Source organism: Embiotoca jacksoni, unplaced genomic scaffold (assembly GCF_022577435.1).
Source record: "Embiotoca jacksoni isolate LCO1_2020_lvr unplaced genomic scaffold, fEmbJac1.0.p SCAF_2, whole genome shotgun sequence".
Taxonomy (NCBI): Eukaryota; Metazoa; Chordata; class Actinopteri; family Embiotocidae; genus Embiotoca; species Embiotoca jacksoni.
Window position 1 is genome coordinate 5,045,437 of NW_027185340.1, and position 12,115 is coordinate 5,057,551.

Genomic DNA, 12,115 nt, shown 5'->3' on the forward strand with positions numbered 1-12,115 from the left:
TGTGATTCAAATTCAGTTTTTAATGAGGCAATTCGAGTTGAATTTTAAATATAAAGGATTCAAATCCAGTTTTTAGTGACACATATTTCTGCCCATGGTCATAAGAGAAAAAACCTTAAAAGTCAAGAAAATAAAACCTGTAAAAAAATAACTTGCATAAACGACATTGTATAAAACTGGAGAGATGTCTTATGAACCCACCACCGAAATATAAAAGATTTGATCATACAGTTAGCTGAAATCTAAGACAGAGCAGCGCAGCAAAAAGCAACCAGTTGTTAACAATCCGCCTCCATGCATCTGTGTGCAAAGGCAAATCCCACAACACTGCAGATGTGTCTGTGGTTTGAAGGCAGGAAAGTAAATACAATTACTTCAGTTACAAAATATACATATATATATTGGCATGATGGGTTTCATAGAGTCTTTGTGTGTTTGGTGTGGAAAATGTCTACAGTGGTCTCCTGGCACGGCCTGAGGTCATAGTCACAATATCCGACAGAGAATCGACCCTGTGGGACAAAAGGACAACCAGACGTCAACATGTCGATTCACAGACATTCAGTAACTCTGACAGTGGCAGAAAGTTAAGGGCAAAGATAATTAGTGTGAAGTATGAAGTCTCACTTTAGGTCTCTTAAAGTAATCCAAGCCTCTTCCAATTTTTATGATCCAACCATTGTCAAACCTAAAAATAAAATGAAGTCAAGTTTACTGGCACAAAATAAACCAACATTATAGACGAAGGTGTGCTGATGTGAAAGTAAATACTACATAATATTAAAAAAAAAAAAAAAATTCAAAAGCTAAAGCCACCATTATAAAAAAATAATAATAAAAAAAATCTCTCATGCATAGCGGATGGAAGTAAAGAAAATTTGCAGCAGTACCTGATCTCCCTGTCGTGGATGGTGGAGGAGAACTGGAGGTCCAGCGTCACTCCCTGAGCACCGAGACTCTCCGTCAGCTCGGCCAGAGCGCTGCTCTGCTGGCCGCTGTCAGCCTGCAGGACAGAAGGAACGGCAGGGAAACAACAACTGAGCACAAGAGACAGCTGTGGCTGTGTTCGTTACACAGTGCGACCTCATTACTCAAATAACCTACTTCATCCTGTGAAGTGAGGAGATGGATCGTCTTCACTTTGCAGGAGGCTTTTAGCAGCATCTCACAGAACCGCAGGAAGTTGTAGAGCTGCGTTGGAGAGCAGAGACGAGGGGTTTGTTCGACAGATTATGGAAGCAAGGGACAGTTTTATGTCGATGTCACAATTGCAAGTGTTAAATTAACTATTATAAAATATTACTGGAACCAAAGGGGTTAAAATGATTTGTACTCTGGAAAATTAGGAAAACTGAGCAAACACAAAAACAAAGGTGTGTTTACTTTACACCAAACTCCACTACACTGTACAGTCATAAAAAAAAGTCATTATATCAACACGCTTTTAATCATCTACTCATAATTAAAGATAAATCAGTTTCAAGACAGGCTATCGAGTTCAGAAATAATTTTAGAAATAATGAATGTCATGATTGTCGCTTACTTTGAAATGAATCACAGCAAACAGATTCTAAGAACTTATAGACTAAATTATAAGAAGATTTTAAGAATTCACTTTATCTGAAATATAATTTTTTTAAATAAAGCTTCATTGTGTAGGATTTAGGCGGATCTACTGACAGAAATGGAATAAAATCTTGCTAATTATGTTTTCATTAGTGTATAAACACCTGAAACTAAGAATCATTGTGTTTTCATTACCGCAGAATGAGCTCTTCATATTTCACCACGTTTTTATTGTAGCGCAGAAAAGACAAACCAAACACTATGAAGGAACTTCTGTTTCCTTTCACGAGTTTCACAGTTACTGTAGATTCTCCTGACCTACACGCTTGGAAGGCGAAACGAGGGGAGTTCAGTTGGTTGCATTCTGCAACCTCGCCACTAGATGCCACCCAATCCTCTACACTGCACCTATAAACCTGTTTTCATGTCAACAAATAAAAGTTGCTGAAAGTGTGAATCAATTATTGATTAATGCTTGGTCAACTTACATGAATCGGTGAAAAGTCCAATTCTCAATTAATAACTTATCCATTAGAATAATAAAAAATTCTCTGGTCACAGACACTCAAATGTGGACTGGCAGTATTTGGGTTTTGACGTCAGACTGTTCGAATGTTGGTCAAACAAACAAAGAAATAATTGAAAACATTTTTTAAATATGATTTTATTAACCCCCCCCCCCCTTCTGCTGAAATGATGGTGTTTATTTTGTGATTTAGTTGTGCATATCCCATGTATACCAAAGCTAAGTTAAACTTAATCATATGAACAAAAAAATAGTACTCAGGGGGTTTTGGTTCCTTGGTGCAGATGCCCCGTTTCAGTTGTTAATCAAGACATTTATTATTCAAGTACCTAAAATGTTAATAAATACACCGATTTTTTTAATTTTTTTTTAAAGAACAGTAATTGCAACCTTTGAACAAACCCTTAAACACAGCGGGGAAAAAAAACCTGGCAATGAAACCGTGATGAGAACAAGGGTCTTACTTGATGGATGTGTCGTATGTACGGGTCCTCCACCCAGACCTCCGTGAGAGCGCTGCTGATGTACGGCTTGAACATAACCTCGTAGCTGTGACCTGTGGCATCCTCTGATATTCGTACTTGCTCATGATACTTCCCATCTGTAGGGACAGAGGGAGACAGAAAGAGAAGACGAACAAACATTATTGGTACCACAGACTGAAATCAATCACGTTAGTGGGAGCTATGGGTCTGTATTTAGGCCCCAACGCACACATTACGTATTCACTCAGTCAGCTAGATAGTAAGAATTTTGTTTGGAAATATTCACCACAAAAGCAAGTTATTATCTGGCTTGTTGAAGGCTTTGAGGCGGATACAAGTACATCATTATATGCATTGACTACCTGCCTGTCGACTCAGGGGTCAAAATAGAAATGGTTCGTTCCTCTCATTTTGTGTGTTCAGAAGACAGATCGATAAATGAACATGGCCCCACAGCTGGCAGCTGCCCCCGGGACAAGCTTTCACCGGTTGATTACCTTCTTTCATCTGGTTGACATGCGCTTTGATTTCCTCTGCTCGGCCCATGTAGCCATTGATCTTCTTCCTGTAGTGGCCCCTCTTTGACTCATCTTTGACAGCTGAGAAAAGAAAACACAACAGTGACGATCCGTGTCGTGCAGGCTTCCTCCATCGTGTGTACTGATTATATATATATATCTATATATATATCTATATATATATATATCTATATATATATAGATATATATATAGGAGACCTTTCAGGACGCCCATAAGCAGCTGTATCCCCTCCTGGTAGCAGACCAGAGACTCCTGGAAGCGGCTGCTCTGGTCCAGCTCCACCGCCCGCTTCAGGACGGACACTGCGGACGCCTCCATCCCGGACACGTGGTTTTCTGTCATTGTTCTTTCGACCCTTCGTTTTGTTGTTGTTGTTTTTTTTAATAGATAAGTTGTACTACCTTCCTGACTTGAAAGCTACCTCAGTGCGCCAAAAAAATAAGTCCCGGAGAAACGTAACAGCTGTATAATGTTCTGTGACGTTTAGGTGGGTACAATTTCAATAAACACACGCAGCTTAAATGTCTGTATTCTAATATAATCGTTCAAAATACGAAAAACGTATTTTTAATTGATTTTAAATGTCATATTAAGTTTGAAAATCAAGAATAGGAATATTATTGAAAAAGCATTTGCCACATCGGTAGAATTTCAATGTAACACCGCCACGTTTCCGGTCTAAGAGAGAGCATTTGCCGGACGCCAGCGTGAAGCTTCTGTTTCGTTGTTCTTTTTTTTCGACTTTAAATACATGTTTCGGTTGCGCATTTTTGGTAAATATGGAATGAAAACAGGTACATTTCTCGTAAAGTTTTGGTGACGCTCAATTTACGTGCAGCGACGTGTCATTGAGCGGTGAGCAGCGCGTTAACCTTGGCGAGCGGCCGGTTCCCCCAAAACACAGCATGTCAGCTGTCTACCGCAGTTTGAACCTTTTATCGGTCAAGGTAAGTTCGTCCATCAGTATTGTGTTCCTGTCCAATTCTAGCAAACCTATACGACCTATATTAATTGATTAATTGACTGATGTCGTCATATCAGCATGCAGCTGTGACTGGAGAAATGAGCTGAAAAGAAAATCACCTAACGGAAATGTCTGCTTTGGGTTAAATGAGTATTTATAATACCTGATCAATTTAACTATTAAACATTTATGTTGTTGACAAAAGTAGAGCCTAAAATTAGAGCCTCCGTTGGCTGAGTAAACCCAGAGATAATAGATAATAGGCGCCACTGTATAAATAGTATGACAAGGTCTGATGTTTGAGAAATGTATTTTATCTGTCGTCATGTGTCACAACCCTACAGGACACTGTATATTATACTGTAAATATTATAAAACAAACCTGCTTTTTTAGCGTCAGCTTTAATGGGTTTTGAATTTCTCTGTGTTTGCGGATGTTTACAGGCCCTGACAGAGGCCACAGTTTTGTCACCCTGCGCGTGGTTTGTGTCAGCACGCAGCAAATTTTCTAAAGCAAGAATCCCAAAAGAGGTAAGAATCAAGGCAACAACAACAACAAAAAATGCAACGTTTCCCGATGCAATTTCAATTTGTTAAGGAGTGTTGGGGTTCCTCGTTCTCACCTCAACCTCTCTGACCCGGTACTGTAGTGGGACTTTGTGTCCAAATGTTTATTTTATGCCTTATTCATTTTAGTTAGTTTTGTCGTCGCATGTTTCATATTGTTAAAATAAGGTAGGGTCCAGTTTGTATTAACGGTGCCACAGATGAAGCCGTGTAATACACGAATCCAGCTGTGGTATTAAATGATTCTCCTTTGTTCTGCACTTCTCATCGATTAAAGCGTTACTGCAGCTCATTTGCTCCGTTGTCAGTGATTACGGGCTTGTTTGTTTGCCTTCCCAGATTTTCGTCGCGAGATCAAAAGAACATGAGAAATATGGGGGTGATCCAGACCAGCCTCACAAACTGCATATCGTGACACGAGTCAGAAGTGTAATGCGAAGGCCGTACTGGGAGAAAGAAATGGTGAAACACCTCGGGCTTAAAAAGGTAAGGCGGCTGTCATATTCAAAGCCCGAAACAAATTAGGATTTCTTTCTGTAGCGTTTCAACATCATACTGAAAAGTTGTTTTTGTTTTTTTAAAAATGGGAGAGGAAAACTACAGTTGTGAAATACACAAGACTTTTTCAGACTTTTGGTAAACATACGTTTTTAGGATCACCTAAGCTTGAGTGGTTGATGTTCAGTTCTTTGAGTTTCACAAAAGCAGCAGTGTAGAAGAATAATCCCCAAAACCATTAAAAAAAACAACAACAACTTGTGATTGTATCACCTCAAGCAGACGCAGCATCTGTTGACTGTAGAAGCTCTGAGAAGCTTTATCAGTGTCTCCTCGAGGTGAAATGCTCTTGAACTTGTAACTTTTGCTCTGACTTTGTTCTCTTTGTTTTGAATGTAGGCTCACGTCCCCGTAATTCACAAAAATACACCTGCGGTCAATAGCCAACTGAAGTTTGTCAAGCACCTTGTGAGGTAAGACTAATGGATCAAAAGCGGCTTTCAATTGCTTTAGTCATTACTTTTCGCCGAGTCATCACACCATAAAAATCGTACAAGAAAATGATGAGAGAAGTAGATTTATATCGACTAGTTATTGATGAGGATTAATATAAGTGCATAATAAAGCTGTATGTCTGGCCATTGACTGGACAGTCATTGTTTACCTGCTTCCCTTCCCTTCAGGATACAGCCTCTGAAGACTCCCTACGGGCTCCCAGATGAACAGGACATGGCTGACACGTACATTAACAGCAACGGAGAGCTCATCGTACGTCGCCTCCTCCAGCCTGTGGACCACGAGGCCATCGCATCGTAGCATTGAAGTCAATATCAAATAAAAATCCTCCGAAATGAAAAACAGTTCATCCTTTTCACTTTCTGGGTCAGAGAAACATCCTCACTGGGTGTTCATATCATGATGGGAATTATATAGAAAACATTTTCAAATGAGTAACACAAAAACCACATGAGCACAATTGTTTTTAAATTCTTTACACATTTTTATATTGCATTGGTTTAGTCAAACTTGCTACAAGGAAATGTCATTGATTTTTTTTTCTGATAAAAAATGATCTTGCCACCTACATGCATCCATGTTTCTGTTCTAACATAAAACACGCATTGCTAAAATGAAATGAAATAGACAGAACTACTGATAATTCAAGACAAAGCTTTAAGGTTGTAGCCAATGAAAAGACAAACTCAACAGCAGTACATTAAAAGCTAAGAGCTACTTCATAAATTGTTGGTACAGTGGCTCTGTAATGTTTCCTTGTTAATGATGCATGTATGTTATTACTGAGTTACTCAAATATAAAGCACGGTAATTAATGAAGTAAGGCTGAAAGAACCAGGACGGTAAATAGAAACACGGAAATGAATCCAGTGAAAGAGCAAAGAGGAAAAGAAAAACGAGAGCGGGGTGTCTGCTTGACTTTTATTGATGAGGTAGCCCCGAGAGAAAAAACAGCTGTCAGAACTTTTCAATCATCATCAGAGTCGGAGTCGTAAGTTCGACCTCTGATGGTTTTCTTCTCCACCTTTGTGAACTTTGTGCCGGATCTCTGTCCAGCGGTCGGGGGCTCCATCAGGTTCCCACTAGGGGGAAAGAAAAAAAAAAAAAAAGATGGTGTTAAAATTACACGTGTTGTTTTCAGCAGCGCATTATTGTGATTCTGTAGCTATGACGACTGAAAGGTGATGGAGTCAGTCTACTGCATGTCTCACCTGTAGTTGATGACCTCTGCGCAGCCAAGCCTCCATTCGAGCACCTCTGTGGTAAACTCGTCCGTGTTGCCCAGGTCACTGAATCCAACCACATAGTCCTTTGTTTTTCCGTCTATGAGCAGAGCCAGCGTAGGGATGACTTTGATGCGCAGCTTCTCCGTCAGAAATGGAGCCTTTTCTACATTCAGCTTGATGAATTTGGTCTCGACGTGCTTCTTTGCCAAGATGGCCAAGTGTTTGTCGTGGATCTTACATCTGCGAGTTGGGGATAGAAGACAGAATGAAAAGTTCAGCCGCCTGATGACAACATTCTGTAGCTGCTAAAATATAAACACAGACGTGATCATGTTTACAATACCGGAGTAATACAATGACATGAAGGCAGACCTGAAGGTTGAACTTCTGTAGAAGTGGCAGACAACATTCTTGCTTTCCTTCACCTCGCTGAAAAAGTCTTTCTCACTGGCGATTTCTCGGTACTCCCCATGGCCTTTAGACAACCACTCCTGAAATAGAAGAAGAAAATGCATTTACATTCAAGTGCAATGAGAACACGCATTCTCTTCTGCAGGATAGTTGGGGATGTGAACAGTGGCCCAAATTCCAGGAAAACACACTTTGTGATGTGTAGACTAACTTCAGAGTTGGAGTTAGTTTAGAACTCACTCCAAAGCTCCTATTAACGTCCACCAAAAACAGCTGATTACAAAACTGGCTACCATACATGGTACTTGGTACTTCCATACATACTTATATATATATATATATATATTGGCGACACCAACAGACTTAACAAACTGGTTAAGAAGGCCGGCTCCATCATTGGCTGCAAACTGGACAGTCTGGAAAAGGTGGTGGAGAGGAGGACGCTGAGGAAACTGTTATCCATATTGGATAATCCTGACCAGCCTCTCCACCACCTGCTGCAGGGACAGAGGAGCACTTTCTCCAAAAGACTCCTCCAGCTCTGCTGTCACAAGGACAGATACAGGAGATCATTCCTGCCGACCGCAATAAGACTTTACAATAAATCACCTCTGGCAAAATCCATCACAACAATGACACCCTTGCACTGCTGTCTTGTATGTTGTTTTGTTCTAATCCATTGCACCGTTGTTTAGGTTTAGGTGAGTTCTGTTTAGTTTATTTAATATTATTTTATTTTATTGTATAGAATGCATTTAAAAAAAAAATTATATTAAATGTTTTGCCCTGTACATGCTGCTGCTGACATAAAAATGTCCCTCTGAGGGATTAATAAAGTATCTATCTATCTATCTATCTATGGTTTGTGACATATATGCTGTGAATCAACTTTATTCTGAAACAATTATCTTTCTTATTTCTACAGCAGCTGAACTGTGAGGTAAAAACAGAAAACCACTATCCAAGTAATACAATGAATTCCCATCAATCCCCACAGCACGATCAGAGATACTGCAGATTTAAAGTGTAAGGCTATATATTTTGAGAATAGTTTGTGCGGTGGGTGCTGATAGCAGGCGCATGTCCTCAGTGGTTTAGATGATTTTTGTCTGCTTTATGACCTCAATCCGTTAACACAAGAACAATGCACTGTCTCAGAAAAATTAGTGTATTAAAAGGTGTTTAAAACATTGCACATACCTGCTTCTGTTTCTGGGCTTTCTTAAGTGCCTCTAATCGCCTCTCCTTCAGTCTCTCCAAATCATCTTCATCCATTTCATTTACTTTGCTTATCTGTGCATCCACCTGGTCCTCAATCACCTTGGCTGACTGCTCCAAAATCTTGGTAATAAGATCCATTGATTGGCCGGCCATGTTTGCCTGTTCAGTGTGAAACTGTCTCTCTGGAGCAGAGGAGGCAAAGAACAGATGACGTAAGAGCGGACAACACAAAAGTCAACAATAACACACTTCAGACATCTCTTGTCATGTTATGATTACATTAATATGTGACACTGATTTCATGAGAAACGCAGTTATTAAGGGTGCGGAAAAAAAACAATAGTTTTGTTTTTAAGTGGCGATATTGTTTCAACAGGCTAATAGCATTAAGTGGAACAAAACAGCCAAGCAATTAATGTTCCCTTCATAGAAATTAGATAGATAGATGGATAGATAGATACTTTATTAATCCCTCAAAGGGATTTTTTTTGTTGTTGTTGTTGTTTTTTTGTTACAGCAGCATATACAGGGCAAAGCAATAAAAATGACAATAAAAATAAAGGTAGTAAAAAATATTAAAAAAAAATTAAATGCAGATTATATACAAATAAAATAGAATAATATTAAATTAAACTAACCTAAATTATAATGTTCAGTTCTTATTCAGAGTGATTGAGAGCATTATTGATTTCTTTAAATGGTCATTTTGGAGACTGTAATTAGGGGTGTTGTTGAACTGCATGTTTCAATAATAATGTATAAATAAAAAAATTTCAGTGGCATGCAACATTTATACACTTTTTTTTTATGACAATGTCAGTTAATCTACCTGGCAATCATATTTTAATGAAATAAAAATAAAGTGAGACGAACAGGCTAAAAGAAAAAAAAAAAAAAATCTTATTTAGATGAAAAACATGTCGACAAAGTTTTTCTTTTTCTTTGGGGACCCTGATAAAAAAAGATAATCGCAATATATTGCAGCGTATGTTTCTGCAATACTGGGCATGTCTCAAAACTGTTTAAATACAACTAACACGGGACAAAGCCATGGAAACGACCGGGCACGCCTCATTTCTGCCGGCTGTTAGCTCACGTTAGCCGCGTGCAACCTCCGTAGTTACCCGTTATGGTTGTTGTATTCGTTTCGCATTCCCTTTACGTGACGGTGAGTAATCAAAGCGGAGAAATTAAAATCGTACAAAGAGATAAGCGTGGCGGTATGGCAAGGCGGAAACCAGACAACGCTGACATTTGTGTTTGCATGCTACGTTAGCTGGCTGATATTTACCCCTCCCCTCTCCCCCCCCCCCCTGCGATTATATCATAAACGTTCCCACGGAAACGGAGAAAACGCTTTTTTTTTTTAATCAATGCGCCACATAATGATAAACGTCGGTGGTATCCCGTGGTGGAATTAAAATAAGCAAACGTAAAAGCAAACTCCTGTGAAATGATTACCTGGTGAAAATGTCAGCTGCTCGCCAACACTTCGTGGGCGGAAACGGTTTGTAGCGGATGGGACGTCAGAGGGGGGAGGGGGGGGGGCCGCGTGACGTCACTACAACGGGGCAATTCAAAACTAAAAGAACCAATAGAAAACCACTTTTGATGATGAACTGTATTGAACTCAGGAATAAATTAGAAATAAATTCTAAATCCGCATCAAAATTCTACATAATATATATATCCAACCACTTTCAATGTACACGTTTTTGTTGTTGTTGTTGTTGTTGTTAGGTAGTTACTTTATTAATCCCCGAGGGGACATTTTTTCGCTACAGCAGCATACAGAAGCAACAAGATAATAATAGAACAATAGAAAGCAATAAAATAGCAGTAAAATTATAAAATATAAATATAAAATATAAAATGCACAGTATATACAGTGTATACAGTACAGTATATATATCTCTATATATTATATACAAACAACCAAAAAACACAGTCAACAGTATTATTTTGTTGTTGTTGTTATTGACTTTTATTTTTGTTTGAGCTTTTCCATCGTGTATTGTTATTGACCTTCGGACTTCATTACGTCAGCTGACTACATAACAGAGACAGATGGTATAGATGTTGGGCTTTGGAGTCTGAGAACAATTTGGCAGCAGATAAGAACAGCAAACAGAATTAAAACTGACATGCGGGCCCTCGCACACTGCACGTCGGGGATCTTAAACATCAACTTCCTGTGTCACGGCAAAACATCAAACTTAGCCTGGCTATGCTATATACTGTATACAAAAATGACTTTTGGGTCACATTTTGGAGAACTCGTTTAATATCAAACAATAAAAAACAATAAAACAATAAAAAAAAAAAAAAAAAAAAAAAAACATCTCTTTTGGAGTTATTTTTTGGTTTCAGTTTTATATTGTTGTTGACCTTTGGTTTGGTATTAGTATTAGACACCACATATATACCCGAACCTGTGTTTTCCCTTAGAGGGACTTGCCTTAGGAGGACTCAGCCTCTGTGAACCATGTAGTGACTTGCGTGAATCACGTGGCTCTGTGAACCTTATTAAGGGGACTCACCCTCTATAAACCACGAACCGTGTGTGATACCTGAGCGGGGCTCGAACCCGTGTCCTCATGAGGTCATTTGCGGGCTGGAAACGGCGTCATAGACCGCTAGACTATCTATCTATCAATAGACTATCGCCAGGGGAGGAGCCGCGGTAGGAGAAAGACTTTCACGGAGTTCACTCAGAGTTTCCAGAGACTCACGATAGTCTGGTTAACTCAACAGGTAAAAGATTCTACTTCACCAAGGTTGCTATTAATGGTTCAGATTCCACCTGTTGATGGTGATTCAGCTTTTAGTGAAGTTTAAACGTTTGAGGAAATTGAAAAAGTTTTGCATACACTACACATTACAGGAAGATATTTAATATCACTGCAGACCCCCTTGAAAATACGTATATCTACTATCCAAAGAATATTTGCTGCAATTTTGCTTGCATTTGAATGAATATTTATGGATGGTGGAGTTATAGGTTTGCTGTGAGGCAAAGATTTGTCACAATGCAGATCTTCTCTCAGGAAGATTGGTGGTGTAGTGTTTAGTGCTGCTGCTTCTCAGTACGAAGGTGTGGGGGTTTGACTCCCCCCTTTTATATGGCTTTTTAAAAAATAAATAAATCATACTATAGCATGTCATCCAAATTATGAAAAAAAAAGTCATACCACAGCAAAAAGTGACCTAAAAGTAATTTGTGGGTCCCTTTCTGGCCGCCACGCTACGTGCACACCGATTGACGAAAACAAATTCTTTTGATAACTTTTAATTCCAAACATGTTAAGGGCAGACTAAAACTCGGTCCGACAAAATCTGAAAGAGGAGTTTGTTAAAGTATAACATGTGAATCGCCAAAAATGTACAAGCTTTCATGAGTTTTTGAGTACGATAAAGTCTCCGAAAATCCAGTTGTTTACGGAGAATCATAATAATCGCTTGGATAACAATAGGGCGTTCGCACCATCGGTGCTCGGGCCCTAATAATAATTCCTTGAAGAACAATAAGGATTTCGCACCATCGTTGCAAAAAAAAAGAAGGAAAAAAGGCAAAGACAAACAAAGTAATACAGAG

General features: G+C 39.1%; 3 protein-coding genes across 3 annotated transcripts; 1 reads left to right on the forward strand and 2 right to left on the reverse strand.

Annotated features, from left to right (window-relative positions):
- mitd1 (MIT, microtubule interacting and transport, domain containing 1) lies at positions 1–3,539 on the reverse strand. Its single transcript, XM_069153586.1, has 7 exons — positions 3,315–3,539; positions 3,075–3,176; positions 2,557–2,693; positions 1,105–1,191; positions 891–1,003; positions 628–688; positions 1–512 (listed from the first exon to the last, which is right to left on the reverse strand). The coding sequence occupies exons 1-7, from the start codon at positions 3,457–3,459 to the stop codon at positions 417–419; spliced, it is 741 nt and encodes a 246-aa protein (XP_069009687.1). The 5' UTR covers positions 3,460–3,539; the 3' UTR covers positions 1–416.
- Positions 3,540–3,791: 252 nt separating this feature from the next.
- mrpl30 (mitochondrial ribosomal protein L30) lies at positions 3,792–6,230 on the forward strand. Its single transcript, XM_069154146.1, has 5 exons — positions 3,792–4,064; positions 4,526–4,612; positions 4,988–5,134; positions 5,546–5,619; positions 5,830–6,230. The coding sequence occupies exons 1-5, from the start codon at positions 4,023–4,025 to the stop codon at positions 5,960–5,962; spliced, it is 483 nt and encodes a 160-aa protein (XP_069010247.1). The 5' UTR covers positions 3,792–4,022; the 3' UTR covers positions 5,963–6,230.
- A 336-nt stretch (positions 6,231–6,566) lies between these two features.
- txndc9 (thioredoxin domain containing 9) lies at positions 6,567–10,040 on the reverse strand. The gene is made up of 5 exons (XM_069154145.1): positions 9,982–10,040; positions 8,500–8,702; positions 7,261–7,379; positions 6,874–7,128; positions 6,567–6,744 (listed from the first exon to the last, which is right to left on the reverse strand). Exons 2-5 carry the CDS (start codon positions 8,671–8,673, stop codon positions 6,630–6,632), a joined length of 663 nt encoding a protein of 220 aa, XP_069010246.1. The 5' UTR covers positions 8,674–8,702; positions 9,982–10,040; the 3' UTR covers positions 6,567–6,629.
- Positions 10,041–12,115: the final 2,075 nt, after the last annotated feature.